Here is a 15,482-nt window from a genome sequence, read left to right as displayed (position 1 = left end):
GTGTCATTGCCAAATGCTCTTTAGTTTTCCCAAACAAATATGATAATATACTCTATTTTCCAACTTGCATTAATTAAAAAAAAAACACATGTTAATTAAAAAATTAATCTTATTAATAGTTTTATGTAATACAAATCAATACTTGTACAGTAAATTTAATCAAAAGTGTGTTATTTTTTGTTTCAGTTTTCTTATACATAACTTTTAAATTCAAAAAACACAGAAAAACTTAACAATATAAAAAGCAGTGGTTTAATATTGTGGTCTTTAAAAATAGGTATTTCCATTAATTTTATAAACATATTTATATATTATTCATAAATATATAAAGAAACCATTAAACCCTCGTAATTATTGTAAACCCTATATCCAATGTTTTTATTATTTTAACCAAAGACTACACGTTTTATTATTATAATTATTGTACCTAATTATCTTACTCCTATTTATGTGTGATTTTTATTTATTTGTGATTTTATAAGGTTAACTACCAAGACTTTTTTTATGGAAACAATTTTTATAATGTAATACTACTATTAAAATCGTTTGAAATAATGCTTAATAATTAAATTCAATATCATTATTGAAATATTAATATCAATAGACTTAAGAAATATTACTATAATTATTTTATTCTTATTATATTGCTATAGCTATTATAATTACTATCATATTACTATTATTATTATTAGCATTTTATTATTATTATTACCTATCGAGTAGATATCAATACATCACATTAACTAATGCCAGATTCTTACATGACCAATGGTTGGGAGACACCAAGAATCGACATTATTTTAGAGTCTCAACCACTGCAATTTGGATGTAACGGATTGCAGAATTGTATAGAACATTGTAATCGAATCGAATCTCATGAACATATTAACTGCTTTAATTAACTGGCAAAGCTTTATTTTATTTCTATTTTTTTAGCTCATAGACAATAATACACTACCATTTAAGGGTTAAAATCAAACTACAAAATAAATGTTATTATTGACTATTGTAATTAAAAATAAATATGTGTGATACCTTTCAATTAATTTCAATGTTTTCTCCAAAAGCACAATAACTAGTGTATTGATTATTTTTAAAATTGTAATTCTAAATCAATAATAGTGGCATAATGGCATGCATATATTTACATGTGTATTAATGATGTAAGCAATGTCCAATTTTCAAAAAGTGTACATATACAGCATTGGACTTTTTTGTTATACTTTAAAAGTGATTTAGTCTAAACAACCTGGCACAGTGCAAAAAACCCATACTTTAGTTCCGTAATAAAAAATAAAGTAACATTCATTTTTTTTTTTTTTGGGGGGGGGGGAAGAATGACATTTAATAATATATATATATTTTTTTTTTTAACTGATAACTTGTATTATTTTATTTTCATTGTATAATATAGCATAATAATTTAATTATTACTCATTTAATTCAAAAACCGGGACATATTATGGTAAACTCTAACAGAATATTTAAGCATAAAATAAATAAGACATTTTTAAAATTAAAACTTGTAATTATATGTTATATAAACTAAAATAAATTAGTTTAAATGTATTTACAAATTAATAAGTCATAAAATCTAATATCTTTACTTGGATTTAAATCTATGATTGGACATAGACAATAAAATCAACAAATCTTATACAGTTTAGTTTAATATTATAAAAATAGTACAATATGGCATAATGTTCTAGAAGTCTGTAGAAGGGATTAGAGTAATAGATGATGGGCACAAGTAGGATTTCTAATTACTCAATGATTTGATAATATTAAATAATATAATAATAATAATTAGCATAAAATGAATGTAATTATATTGTTTACAGTGTTAGCACGGATTTTTGTAATGTGGCAAAGCAATAACTTTATCACTGCTACACTATTATTTATGCTCTGCAATCTAATTCGAGCATGCTACCATAAAATAATTTTTAAATTTAAATTTAAATTTTAAAATATATATGATTAAATAGTTGGTTAAAACTGACAGCCCGGTTTTTCTAAACTTATACGGTTAATAATAAATGATGGTATAAAATACAGGAATATAATAATTAGGGCTGGGATTTATATGTAATAAAAAACCAATAATATGCACATATATATGTAATTAAAATTGCCAAAATATGTGGTATAAAATAAAAAATATGTACCTACTAAAAAAAAATTTTTAAATATGTTAAAATTATAAATTAAAATACAACTCTAAATCATTTTTGAATAATACACTTTATTGTTTTATGTCTAATTAATTTAATTTAAAAAACAATAATTTGTGATAAAAAAAAAAATATGTTGTTAAATTGAAATACAATTGATGTTTAATCAATTTGAAGTGAAACAGTGACAAACTATACATTGTTTTAAATTTTCAAAATTAAATGTACGTTAGGTGAAGATGTTTTCATAACCATTAATTTATTTTGTCAAATAATTGTTGAACATAAAGTATAATCATTAAGGTATGGTTATCGAACAGAAACAGATAAGATAAACTAAAATCAAGTTATTAATATTTATTTTAACCTACTTATTTTCTATATACATTATTATAGGTACACTTAAAATTCGCTGAGTACCATTATCGAAATATAAATGTTAAATATTATTAAACCACCGAAATAGTCAAAATTTACCAAATGTGTAAAAAAAACGAGAATTTTACAAAGTATGTAAAAATATGTATCTATGACGAAATATGCAAAATAAAATGTCTTATTTTATTGAAAATTACGTGAAACGAATTTATCATTTGCAATAATTAATTTATCATGTTTTTCTAAAAATATGTATTTACATACAAATCCCAGCCCTAATAATAATTATAATAGAATATCTACTGCTGCAGTGTAATTTGAAGGGGAGTTGCGAAATTACTCTTTTTTTCAATCCAGAATACTTTCATATAAAGGTATTAGTTTTTTTATTCTTTTCTTTTCTACTATTTATTATACACAAATTACATGATTTATAATATTAAAATGTATGCCCAATAAAATAGTTTTATGGCTAATAACTTACTTTGTAAATAATTTCATAATTTCCATAATCAAAAAACAATTCCATTCCTATTATTATATACCAGTTTAGGTCATAATTTTTGTTTAATACTCGGAAAAATTAAAATTGTATAACTGAATAATATTTCAAATAAATAATATTATAAACAAGATATTTATGAAAACTGGTTCAGTGCCGTAGAAACCGCGGTGCGGGCGGTCCATTGCACCGAGGCCCCGAGTTGCAATTTCTAATATGAGGCCCATACTTAAATAAAATAATATAAGAATTAAGAATCTATGCTGATAACAATTTTTTTCATAAGATCATAATATAATGATAATGCCGTTAGCATATACAATAACTTTGTTATTTTAGTATAATATAGCACAGCCAGGCTTCAAATTAGCACCCCCAGTTCCCATATAATAACATGTAATAATATAATTATTTTTAAATGTTTTGAATACATAATATATTATGTACAGTATAGTTGCTTAATAGCTTAAATAAATAAAGAGTAGCGATTACATTAACATTTATACAATTTCAATTTTATTTTTAGTTATTAATTTGTCTATACAAAGTATTGAAAAAAAATTAATTAAAATATTAATTAATTATATTTGTATTATAATTAAAAAGTAAGAATATAAATAAGTAAAAATGTAAAATTATTGCAATGCAGTTTATTAAATTATTAGTGGGGTTGTGGACTGTGGGGGGCTATAAGCCTCCCACAAATCTGTGTACCATCAATTATATCGGCTACCCCTACACCCAATGTGCGCCTTAAAAGGGGCCACAAATTTAATTTGCTCTGGGCCCATCTATATCTAGCTATGGCACTGAACTGGTAACCACAAAGGTTCTCTTTTAAGTTGAATTGGATTATAATATACTTATACTCTGTATACCGTAAGTTAACCCACTTCTACGCATGTATACTGAACAGCCGAAAATTGTAGGCTTTCTCGGTCAGATACTGGCAATCTGGGATTGGTCGGTGGAGTTTGACAGTCACCATTGCTCAATATAAGTCATAGTAGATAGCTGCCCTCGAGCACAACACAGCCTACTAGCGCTCCAAAGAGGTGGAAAATTGAGCCGTGCGGCTGCAACCAGTTTTTATCAAGCAAGTGAATCAACATACTGGTGAACTGAATATAGTATTGCTAAACACATGCATAATATATCAGCTTGGAATTCATTATTTTACCTCAAGATACAATTATATTGTGGTTTAATATTAGTATATCAAGCTATCGCCCTATTTATCTTATTTCTATTATACCTAAAATGTTCGAATCAATAATATCTAAAAAAATAACACCGTTACTTTCTTTGTCAGTATCTATTGACCAGCATGGTTTCACGCGTAGTAAACCAACGGCCTAACCAATTAGTGTAGCAGAAATTTAATTTAAATCATCTAGCTCTCAAGGTGATGTTATATATACTGACTTTTCGAAGGCTTTCGACAAGGTAAATCATACGTTACTATTATCTAAACTACATAAAATTGGTATTCATGGTACTGTACTTTCTTAGATCTTGTCCTACATATCAAACAGAACACAAATTGTAAAATATAAAAAAAATTTTCTGACACTTTTAATGTTCCGTCTGGTGTACCCCAAGGCTCTCATTTGGCTCCATTATTATTTATAATATTTATAAATGATATCAACTTCTCGATTAAAAAAAAAACTTCTTTTTGCTGATGATTTGAAATTATTCAGAATGGTTAATTCATCTTATGATGCATCCCTTTAACAAATATATTTGAAAATTCTGTCCGACTGGTATACAGTTAATAGATTACCACTAAACATTGATAAGTGCAAATTCATAACATTTTTTAGGTCTCGGGTTCCACTTCTACAATCTTACCACATAAATAAGTCTCTGTTAGCACGCGTCCATGATATCAGTGATCTAGGTATAATATTTGATTCCACTCTATAATAAACACTTATTATATAATATAATTAGGAGGGGTTCTATGATATTAGGATCTATTATAAGAAACTGTAAATACTTCTCTGATACCATTGCTATAAAAACTTTATTTACTTCTTTAGTCAGGGAAAAGTAAGAGTATTATTCTGTGATTTGGTCCCCTTACATTAAAATATTAAACATCAAATTTACTGCTTAAAGAATGTTCAAATTCGTTTCATACGTTTTTTAGCTTTCAAATGTAATATTATCCATGAGCCACATTCTCCTTACAAGCCATTATTAAATTTGTTTCACAATGATTGTTTATTAGATAGAAATAAAAATAGATTTAAAAATATTATTTAAACATGTAAACGGTTACACTGATTGTTCAGAACTATTAAGCTTCCTCAACTTAAAACTAGGTCCACTAATATTTTTTTAGACAGGTTCTCAAAGAACTAATTACTCTTTATCTTCACCTATCAACAGAATTATGTCATTAGCAAATGATACCAACATTGATTTATTTAATTTTACTTCCTTAGATTCTTTTAATAATTATGTTAATAGACTTTTACGTTTTTAATGGATTTTTATTATTATTATTAATTATTATTATGGATTATTGTACTATTTTATATGTATATATATTATATATTAATATATTATAAATATTGTACTAGGATCTTATCCGAATTTAAATTAATAAATAAATTATACAAATATTAAAATATATTGAAACAAATCAAACTAATTAGGTATAGCATGTTTAAATACATAACAAATACTTGTTGCAACCTTTAAAAATGATCAGGTATAAGTAGAAACTTACATCAAAACTGTATAATTAGATGCCGAGGAATAATAATGTAAATAAGTAATTAAGTAAATAGAAATTACCTAAATATCCAAAAAAATATTTTAATAATATAATTAAAACCACCAGTTACTACTATTCATTTCTCTGATTAAATTGAAAACAACTCAATGTATGAATGCAGAAATGATAATGTTCTTAGTTTGATTTAACAATATTAATAAATAAATTTCAAATTATATTAGACAATCATCATAAATTTACCACAGTTCAAAGAAAAATCTGATTTTAATAAAATATATATGAGTATAATAATAATACATTTTAAACAGTAATTAAGATCGTTTCAAGGAAATGGATTTTAGTAATTTTCAACAAAGTATCTAAGCTAAATAGTATAATATATTTTACAAATATTTTATTTTGTCAAGAAGAAAAAAGTACAGAATACCTTCTCTTAAGTTTCAATATTGTTGTTTATTACCAATTAATTAATTTTTCGGTTTTCTTGATTTCATGTAGTCAAGTATAACGTTTTCCTTAATTGTTTTGAAATGACTCTCATAAACCTTAATAGTGGATTCATCAAAGTATGTATTGTATTTTTTCCATAACTTTCTTTTAGTGGTATCCTTTTTGCTATTTGCTGGAGCTAAATTACACATTAAACCTAAAAACAATTTGAATAATTTAGTATTAATAGTTTAATAAGACTAAAAATAAATAAAATATGTTAAAATATATGTTTATTACAGACATACTTTAAAACAAATTAAATATAATATGTATTATAATACATTAGAAATTAAATTGAATAAATTATTTTCTGGATCAACCAGACCAGTGTTTGAAAAAATGCGTTGTATTTAGTAAACATCACTTTTCCTTAAAAAAAATCACATATTTTAAGAGAACTTATAAAAAATAACTTGTAAAAAATGTCAACTGCCAGTAACCCCCAATTTTTCCACTAAGCCATCATATTCATATTTACTAGAGAATGTGTTTGAACGCAAATTTAATATTTTTATGAACATCCAAAAAACATTGGTTTTCAAGCACAAATTTCATTTCATACATCAAGAAAATAAAAAATTTTGTTTTTATTTTGCAATTTATGTTTTTAAATAAGAATGGATAAAATATAGTTTGAATTAATTTTAAAAGAATAAAATAAAATATTATTTAATCATCATACTTTTATTAATTGTATTATTTATTCAGCTTTTACCGATAAAATTTTCAGGGTAAAATGAAAGGAAGATATGAGAAGACAATTAATAATAAAATCATACAAATAATTTATAATGATGAAAATGTATAATAATCAGAATAGGTACTTATTTAGGCCCAACAAAACTAAAAGGTAAATTAAAACATATTATTGTGTTCAATTTTTTAGTATTCATTAATCTGCATATTAAACCAAAAATTATCTCCAACTTAACTTTTTTAAACCATGCAATCATACCAAATAATCATAGCCGAGATCTTGAGAAATATTGAGGGCGGCTCAAATATGTGATGACAAAGAGACCCATGGTTTTTTTTTTACTTAATTGTGAATTGTGACTTAATTGTTCGGTATGTTACCGTAAATAATAAATTGGTTAGGTTAGGTATATAATTGTGGATATAAAAATATAAAATAATGATAAGAACTCTGCAAACTATACAAAATTACGGTATTGTTTATTTAATATTATTAGGGGGGCTTTAACTCAAATTATTTATTTGGGGGGCTAAGCCCTCCCCCACCGATCACCGCCTATGCAAATAATTATAATTATATCTACCTATGCTTGGTTCCGTATTTTAAAATAATAAGAAAATTGCCTACAACATAACTAGACAGAAATTACCTGCTTTATGCGCCATAGACACCAGTTTAGACATTCTTTTCTGTTGGGTTCTACAGAGGCCAGTAACTCGTTGAGGCATCATACAACCGTCAGGTCGAACAAATTGACTAAGGATCAGAACATCCTACAACATAACAACAATCTAGAATTCACTTGAACACATCAAGAATATAATAGCATACCGTGTGTTTGACGTTCAGGCCAAGACTGCACAGCGAACAGCATTCGCTGTTGTTGGGAATGAGGTGGTCTTTTCTTGGAGACGGCACGAAAGTTCCTTCAATAATCAACTTTCCACCAACCTTGTTAGCTTGGACTAGACGTTTCAACAAGAGCGACACATTAAATACACAATGGTGCGTTGCACCTAACACGGTAGTACTTACTCTCCTTCAGTTTCATTGGCGCCGATACATGTAAACCGATGCTGGGCACGAACAACTTAGCAGGCAATTTGCTAGCGCCCAACAGAATACCCGACACCGGTATTTTAAACATTTTGTTGATTATAAAATATATTTCAAAGGTGAATAGTTTTTAAACGAAGTAATAATGACTAATGAAGCACCGGCCATATAGATCCTTCACGTGAGCCGCGACAAAAATGCGAATGCCAAACGCAATCTGAGAGAAAACTGATAACAGAGTGATTAAAACTGATAACGCGGATAATATTCTAACTGATAAAACGAGCCAAAGTGGAATCTTACTACCTTAGACATAGACCTATTAACTAATCAGGGGCGTATTTAGATATTTTTTTTGGGGGGGGCTGTGGTATTTTCTGCAACTGAAATTCCCCAATTCAGCCTATTAAAAATAAGAGTTAGAAAATTAATACACAATTTTAATTTTTGTCATGATTTTTAATGTTTTCAAAAAATTAATAATGAAAAAAAATGCAATAACGATTGTTGAGTTCTTTTCATTATGCTTAGGTGTATTATTATTTTATTTAACCAACAATAACACTCGTCACAATCCACTGTCTTAGTAGTTAGTAGGTACGTACTACGTGCGATACTAAACGCCTAAACGTCGTATATATCAGAGAACAAAATATTTATCTATAATAGCGACTATATAACAGCGTTATCGACCGTCGTCGTCACAACTTCTCGGAAATATTTTTAGCTCATACGGGCTCGTAATGCTCGTATGATTATTGTACGGTGATCGAGACGTGACAACGCGTGTATATCAGTAAATCAATTTTAGATAAAAGAAATCGAAATAACGATAATGCAGCAGAACCGCACGTCAAAATTAAACATTTATGTACCGAACTCAAAGGTATAATCGTTATGATCAAAATCGTCATTGACACATTATATGAATAAATTGTTCGTTGTTAATAATAATTCTTTATAAAATTATATTGAACTTTTACGATTTTACATCTAATAGAACATAATAATTAATAAGTAGACTTAATACACAATTCCTGGATTTCGGGGGGGGGCTGAAGCCCCCTCAGCCCCCCCATAAATACGCCCCTGTAACTAATATATGAACTAGTATAATAGGTGTATGACCTTAGACCATATACTAATTAACATTTAATTAACTATAAATATGATCCAAGAATGGAATAAGTGGATATAAGTGGAGCTAATATAAGTGTAATGTATTCGTATAAAAGTAAATGACATAAGGTGGTCCCTCACGCATATTACCATTCTGCACATCAAATAAAACCCATACAAAAATACGGCTTTCTCATTGGTTCATCATTTGGCGCGATAAAATATTTTAATTATTTATTATAAATTATCCATACAATTAATATATTATGGATATAAGTATTAAGTATATATTATTATATTATTAGAGAACTTATATATATTATATACGTATATTATATATATATATATTATATACGTGTTTAAATTTCATCAACAAACTAAATTATTATTATTATAATTAAGTATAAACATAATTAGATACCTAGCATAATATATAATATACATATATATATATATATTATTTTAATAATAATTATTATAAAGTAACTATCATAGTCAAATAGAATAATACAAATTAAACAAAGTTCTGTATAGGTATACCAAAGCATTTCTTTTGTTCAAATTATTTATGCAAACAGTAGTACCATAGACAAATACTATTTTAAAATATTTTATACATTTAGTATATACATATATATATATTACTTTAAATATTTAAATATTTAAAATATTTTTATCATGGTCAAATAGAATATCTTTTGTAGACATAATATAAAGAGTATAATTTTAAATTACCATGCTCAAACAGTAGTACTATTTAAAAATATTTGTATAAGTACTATGTGTTTAATAATTGAGTATATTAATTAAAATATTCTATATCTTAAGGTAATTAACTATAAATTAATAGATTAATGAGGTTATAAAAAGTATACAATGTAAGAAATATATTACCTAACCCTTTTTTTTATTATCAATAAATACTTTATTACTAATGATATCTATTTATAGTAACTAAGTATGGTATTTTGTAGAAATCTTACTGTTGTTAATATTTAATGTGATGTCGATTAAATTGGTATGATTACATGGTGCATTTTCTACATAATTTAGTGATCCATTAATTAATTTAAAAATGAATCTATCTATAAATTCTGATACTATGACTTCTTCATTTAAAAATATTATTGTAAAAAATGACTCAATAACTATTGTTCGGTCAAATTTAAATAATATACAAGATATCGGTAAATGGGTAGAAGAATTTTCTACAAACACTAACACTAGGTGGAATGTACGAACAACAGTTCCTAATGGAACATATATTCAATGCAAGTATGTAGCTATCTAATAAATATAATGTAATTAAATAACTTTATTTATGAATCAGGAATGTAATTTAAATGTTTTTTTTTTAATTACTTTACAGAAAAAATTATGTTTGCCACCATAGTTCTCACCATAAAGTAGATAGAACATTAAACAAAAGAGGTAAATCAAAGAATACTGATTGTAAAGCATTTATTAAAATTGTAGTGAAAATAGACACTGTTTCTACCAGAAAAAGTGACCCTTTTGTAAAGGTGGGTAAAACACAAAGTAAAATAATAATTACATTTAAGCTGTATGCAGGGTTACATAGTTACATGTAACTAAATTACCTATATAACTCTTGTAACTTGTAACTTGTTACTAGTTATACATCTTCTTGTAATTTTATATTAAAATTAAAGTTAAATTAAAAATTACATTATACATAATATACATATTTAATATTAATCATTGTGTGATTGTCATATTATTATAAAACAAATTTAAAATTTAAAAAAAAAACTGTGCTGTAAATTGTAATAACAGATTTATAAACATAATATTATGTATGTTTATATATCTTTGGCCGTAATTGACTGTATTTAATATTTCACAAAACAAAATGTTTATAATAACAATCAACTAATAAGTCATAAAATTAGAAACTATTTATTTATATTAATGATAGAAACATTTTTTAATTTACAATTATTTACTGAAATATTGAAACTTTAAATTAAATACTATTAAACAACTAAATAATATTTTATGTTTATAGAATAAGTACTTATGTGTGTACTTAGGTGTGATTACTATTTCAAATATTCATAATCATAATATTAACACTGCAGAAGCACTACGGTTTTTAAATCCAGATATACATTTAAGAAACACTTTTGAAGAGTATTTTAATGATGGGATGACAATATCAGATGCATTACGGTAAATAAATAATAATGTGACAGATTTAAAGTATAATTTATTTACGCTGATTTCTTATAATAGATAGTGCCATTTAATATTAATTAAACATAATTTTATTGTATAATATTTATAATAGAATTAACTTAGTAATATTTAAATATAACATTTTTTCTGTTTCTAATGTTAAACAAATTACAATTGATAATCATTAATCACTAACATTATTAGTATTATTAATAAAAATTAACATTTTTTAAAAAATTATATCTTATCAACCTAAGTAGTAAGTATACAAATAAAATATTTATATTATTTTATAATTAATAGATATCATGAGAGTATTTTAAATATGTCAAATAAACCTATTGAAAATTTTGCGAACGGTAGAATTAACCCAACATAAAGATGTGTGCAACATTGGCATGATCAGTGGAGAGTACTAAACCTAGGACCCCGTACTGGTCAAGGAGTAATTATGGTAATCAAATATATATGTTTAATAGTTTATTTGATGAATATATTATTTCAATTTATTATTATTATTGATGTAACTTAATATAAAATATTTTTCATTAGAAATTATAAATAGGTACTTATAATTTTGAAATTTATTATACTGCATCAGAATAGTAAACCAAATCAAGTGGACTTATATTTTCATAATCATATTACAGATTTTACTTTATATTTTCATTTTTCAAGTATTATAAGTATTTATAAGAGCTTAATTATTATATACAGTTATCAGTTAAATTATGCATGTATTTAAGCACTAAAATTAGCATTTTTATATTTTATAATTGTATATTACAAATTAAAAATATTCAATATTTCATTTTCATTTGGATATTTGGTATTTAGTGAGAATATAACTTGACATTACAGATGTTGAGTATTTAATAAGTGTTGGTTTTATTGTAGATAGAATAGATATTGGATGTAATTTATTACAAATTATTTCCTATAATCTTTAATGCTACTTCGTAATTAATTAAAATTTTGAATTACATTCTATTATAGAATATTACTTGAAATTGTTTTCAATTTATTTTAGAAACTAGAAGAAAAAAAAGAAACTTATGCTACAAATGGGATTTCATTATACTTCCAAGAGCAACCATTTGTTATTCTTATTTTAACTCCAATTATGAAACGAGCTCATGATTTGCCATTATCCAAAGATATTGTCTTTGTCGATTCAACTAGTTCTTGTGATCCTGAAAACCATTGTATTATATTTTTACTAACTCCATGTGCTGCTGGTGCAGCTCCTCTAGGTGTAATTATATCCAAAGGCCAAAGTGAAGCATCATATTCAAGTGGATTTAATTTAATAAAGCAAAATATAAAAGACGCATTTGGTGGTCAAGGTTACCCATCTTTATTTTTGACAGATAACTCAGATGCCGAAATTAATGCACTGAAAACTGTGTGGCCACAGTCGAGATCGCTACTTTGCATTTTCCATGTACTACAATCAGTTTGGAGATGGCTGTGGGACAGTAAAAATAGTATTAAAAAAGAAGATCGCCCTCCCATGATGAAAGCTTTTAGGGAAATGTTATATGCGCAGACTTCTGAAGAGGCACATGAAAAATATATCGAAACTATGAATATTAGAAGTAACTATCCTATGTGGCAAAAATAATACATTACTGTTCATCATTGGAAATACAAAGAAAACTGGTGTTTAGCTTGGAGGGATCATACTAATAGAGGCCATCAAACCAACAACTTCAGTGAAGTATCAGTAAGAATTTTCAAGGAAAATATATTATGTCGCGTTAAAGCTTACAATGTTATTTCACTGATTGACTTTAGTTGTACAAAATTGGAGGAATACTATAAAAAAAAATTTTTAGAATTTTCCAATGATAGAAATTCTACTGCTCGATTGTTATTTCAAAAATTAATTAAAAAAATTGATTATGTCACTAAAGAAGATATATATGTTGACAATGAAGAATTTTATGTCCCAAGTGAAAAAAATAAAAAAATGATGTATTGTGTTGAGCCAAATATTGGTGTTTGTTCATGTGAAGCAGGTATTCATGGAAAATTTTGCAAACACCAATGCATTGTTTATAAATATTTTAAAACAACTGGAATTAATTTTCCTCCAATAACAGTTGAAGATAAATATTTAATATCAAAACTTGCATTAGGTGATAGAGCACCTCCGCCAACGTTTTATGAAAGTTTAATACCAACAGAAACTCTACATCAACAACATGAAACAAATAAACAAGTTCAAAGTAATGAAGCTAATAGTATAATAAAATGTAATGAAGAAGTTGGTAATGAAAATGATATGAAAAATGATGAAACAATAGTGGATAAATTTAAAGAGGATATTATGGATGAAAAAAAATCATTTTTAATTTTGAAAGATATACAAAGTATAATGATAAATAACGTTAGAAAGTTTGGTGGTTCGTCTTATGATAATTTATTAAAATTTAAAAGCAGATTAGAAAAAATTAATTCTGAAGGACAATTTAATACTTTTCTTGCAACTGCAGGGTCTAAATCAACGTTACTAAGACAAAGGGATGGTGCTGCTATAAGAGTGCAACCAACAACAATTTCAAGGAGAAAACCTGGAATAACCAGAGGAAGTAAACGTCTACCTTCAGGTATCTTCATAATTATTAACTACAACATACTTATTGCTTAATGATTTACTAATTTTATTAAATTATAATATTATAGGTCGACCTGCTTCAACAGAACAAAGAAACCAAAAAAAGAAACCTAGAAATTTATTTAAAAATGTTACTGATTGTGCACCAAATGCAAAATCTCATTAAACTATTATAACTTATAAGTGCTTGTAACTATTAATTGTGCTATAAAATAATTTAATTAATATACTCAATTATTAAACACATAGTACTTACAAATATTTTTAAATAGTACTACTGTTTGAGCATGGTAATTTAAAATTATACTCTTTATATTATGTCTACAAAAGATATTCTATTTGACCATGATAAAAATATTTTAAATCTTTAAATATTTAAAATAATAATATATATATATATATATGTATATACTAAATGTATAAAATATTTTAAAATAGTATTTGCCTATGGTACTACTGTTTGCATAAATAATTTGAACAAAAGAAATGCTTTGGTATACCTATACAGAACTTTGTTTAATTTGTATTATTCTATTTGACTATGATAGTTACTTTATAATAATTATTATTAAAATAATATATATATATATATATGTATATTATATATTATGCTAGGTATCTAATTATGTTTATACTTAATTATAATAATAATAATTTAATTTGTTGATGAAATTTAAACACGTATATAATATATATATATATAATATACGTATATAATATATATAAGTTCTCTAATAATATAATAATATATACTTAATACTTATATCCAAGGCTGGGCATTAACGAGTTAAAAATTAAAATTAAGTTAAAACGTTAAGTTAATATTAACTAAGTTAAATAACTCGTTACTTTTTTTTTGAAACTAATTTTTAACTTAATACGTTAATTTTTATACATATTTAACGTGTTAACTTCAAGTTAATTATACACAGATTTCTTAAAATTAAGTTAAATTTTAAATTTGATACAACTCATTCATTTATAACTTTGTTGACTTCAGAAATATTAGATATAATAGAAAATAAATGGGAAATTGTTTAATTAACAAATAATAATATAATAAATTGTATACACGATACGGGTCGCGACATTTGTGTACTCAATTAGTTTTCTTGTAAACCAAGGCATAAATCAACCTAATGACATTTTAACTCATACGCCACACATCCCGAGAAATACGTCATTACAATATTACTTATTACCTAAAATTATTAAAATAACTCATGGGGAAAAAATAATTTCTCAAAATATTTGTTAACGCTCCGATTCAAAGTATTTATACTCCAGGGTTTATAGTATATTTAAAAATAAATATAAAAATAAACTCCACGGTGATGTTATTTTGATTAAATTTTTAATTAAGTTAATTTTAACTTAGTTAATTTTTTTTATTCATTAATTATTAACTTAACGAAGTTATAAAAAATACTGTAGTTAACTTTTAACTTAACTTAACTTATTTTTTCTTATATTAACTTAACTTAACGAGTTAAAAA

General features: G+C 25.2%; 3 protein-coding genes across 5 annotated transcripts in view; 2 read left to right on the top strand and 1 right to left on the bottom strand.

The window, feature by feature from the left end:
* Positions 1-1,042, top strand: part of KrT95D (phosphofurin acidic cluster sorting protein KrT95D) — a 33,266-nt gene extending 32,224 nt beyond the window's left edge. For all 3 annotated transcript variants that reach the window (XM_015515479.2, XM_015515478.2, XM_015515480.2), the window contains one exon: positions 187-1,042. The gene's annotated coding sequence lies outside the window, so the exon portion shown is untranslated. The remainder of the gene's footprint in view (positions 1-186) is intronic.
* Positions 1,043-6,163: 5,121 nt separating this feature from the next.
* On the bottom strand, positions 6,164-8,268 carry mRpS18A (mitochondrial ribosomal protein S18A). Its single transcript, XM_015515477.2, has 4 exons — positions 8,028-8,268; positions 7,824-7,957; positions 7,642-7,765; positions 6,164-6,449 (listed from the first exon to the last, which is right to left on the bottom strand). The coding sequence occupies exons 1-4, from the start codon at positions 8,137-8,139 to the stop codon at positions 6,271-6,273; spliced, it is 549 nt and encodes a 182-aa protein (XP_015370963.1). The 5' UTR covers positions 8,140-8,268; the 3' UTR covers positions 6,164-6,270.
* Positions 8,269-12,489: 4,221 nt separating this feature from the next.
* LOC149060314 (uncharacterized) lies at positions 12,490-14,267 on the top strand. The gene is made up of 3 exons (XM_089228661.1): positions 12,490-12,964; positions 13,022-13,978; positions 14,055-14,267. The coding sequence occupies exons 1-3, from the start codon at positions 12,490-12,492 to the stop codon at positions 14,150-14,152; spliced, it is 1,530 nt and encodes a 509-aa protein (XP_089084787.1). The 3' UTR covers positions 14,153-14,267.
* The last annotated feature ends 1,215 nt before the right edge of the window (positions 14,268-15,482 follow it).

The sequence above is a fragment of the Diuraphis noxia genome, unplaced genomic scaffold, assembly GCF_037042655.1.
Source record: "Diuraphis noxia isolate RWA-SAM2 unplaced genomic scaffold, SU_Dnox_SAM2 contig0001, whole genome shotgun sequence".
In the NCBI taxonomy this organism is placed as follows: Eukaryota; Metazoa; Arthropoda; class Insecta; order Hemiptera; family Aphididae; genus Diuraphis; species Diuraphis noxia.
Note: the sequence above shows the minus strand (reverse complement) of the source record. Positions and strands in the feature narration are given on the sequence as shown.

What these genes read in the sequence shown, in the direction of transcription:
- mRpS18A (XM_015515477.2), bottom strand. Translation starts at nt 8,139, where the DNA reads ATGTTTAAAATACCGGTGTCGGGTATTCTGTTGGGCGCTAGCAAATTG. An exon ending in GCCAATGAAACTGAAGGAGA is followed by an intron (nt 7,958 to 8,027) that starts GTAAGTACTACC and finishes TGAAACGTCTAG; the next exon opens with TCCAAGCTAACAAGGTTGGT. An exon ending in GCCTGAACGTCAAACACACG is followed by an intron (nt 7,766 to 7,823) that starts GTATGCTATTAT and finishes GTTATGTTGTAG; the next exon opens with GATGTTCTGATCCTTAGTCA.
- LOC149060314 (XM_089228661.1), top strand. Translation starts at nt 12,490, where the DNA reads ATGAAACGAGCTCATGATTTGCCATTATCCAAAGATATTGTCTTTGTC. An exon ending in CGAAACTATGAATATTAGAA is followed by an intron (nt 12,965 to 13,021) that starts GTAACTATCCTA and finishes GGAAATACAAAG; the next exon opens with AAAACTGGTGTTTAGCTTGG. An exon ending in AAGTAAACGTCTACCTTCAG is followed by an intron (nt 13,979 to 14,054) that starts GTATCTTCATAA and finishes ATAATATTATAG; the next exon opens with GTCGACCTGCTTCAACAGAA.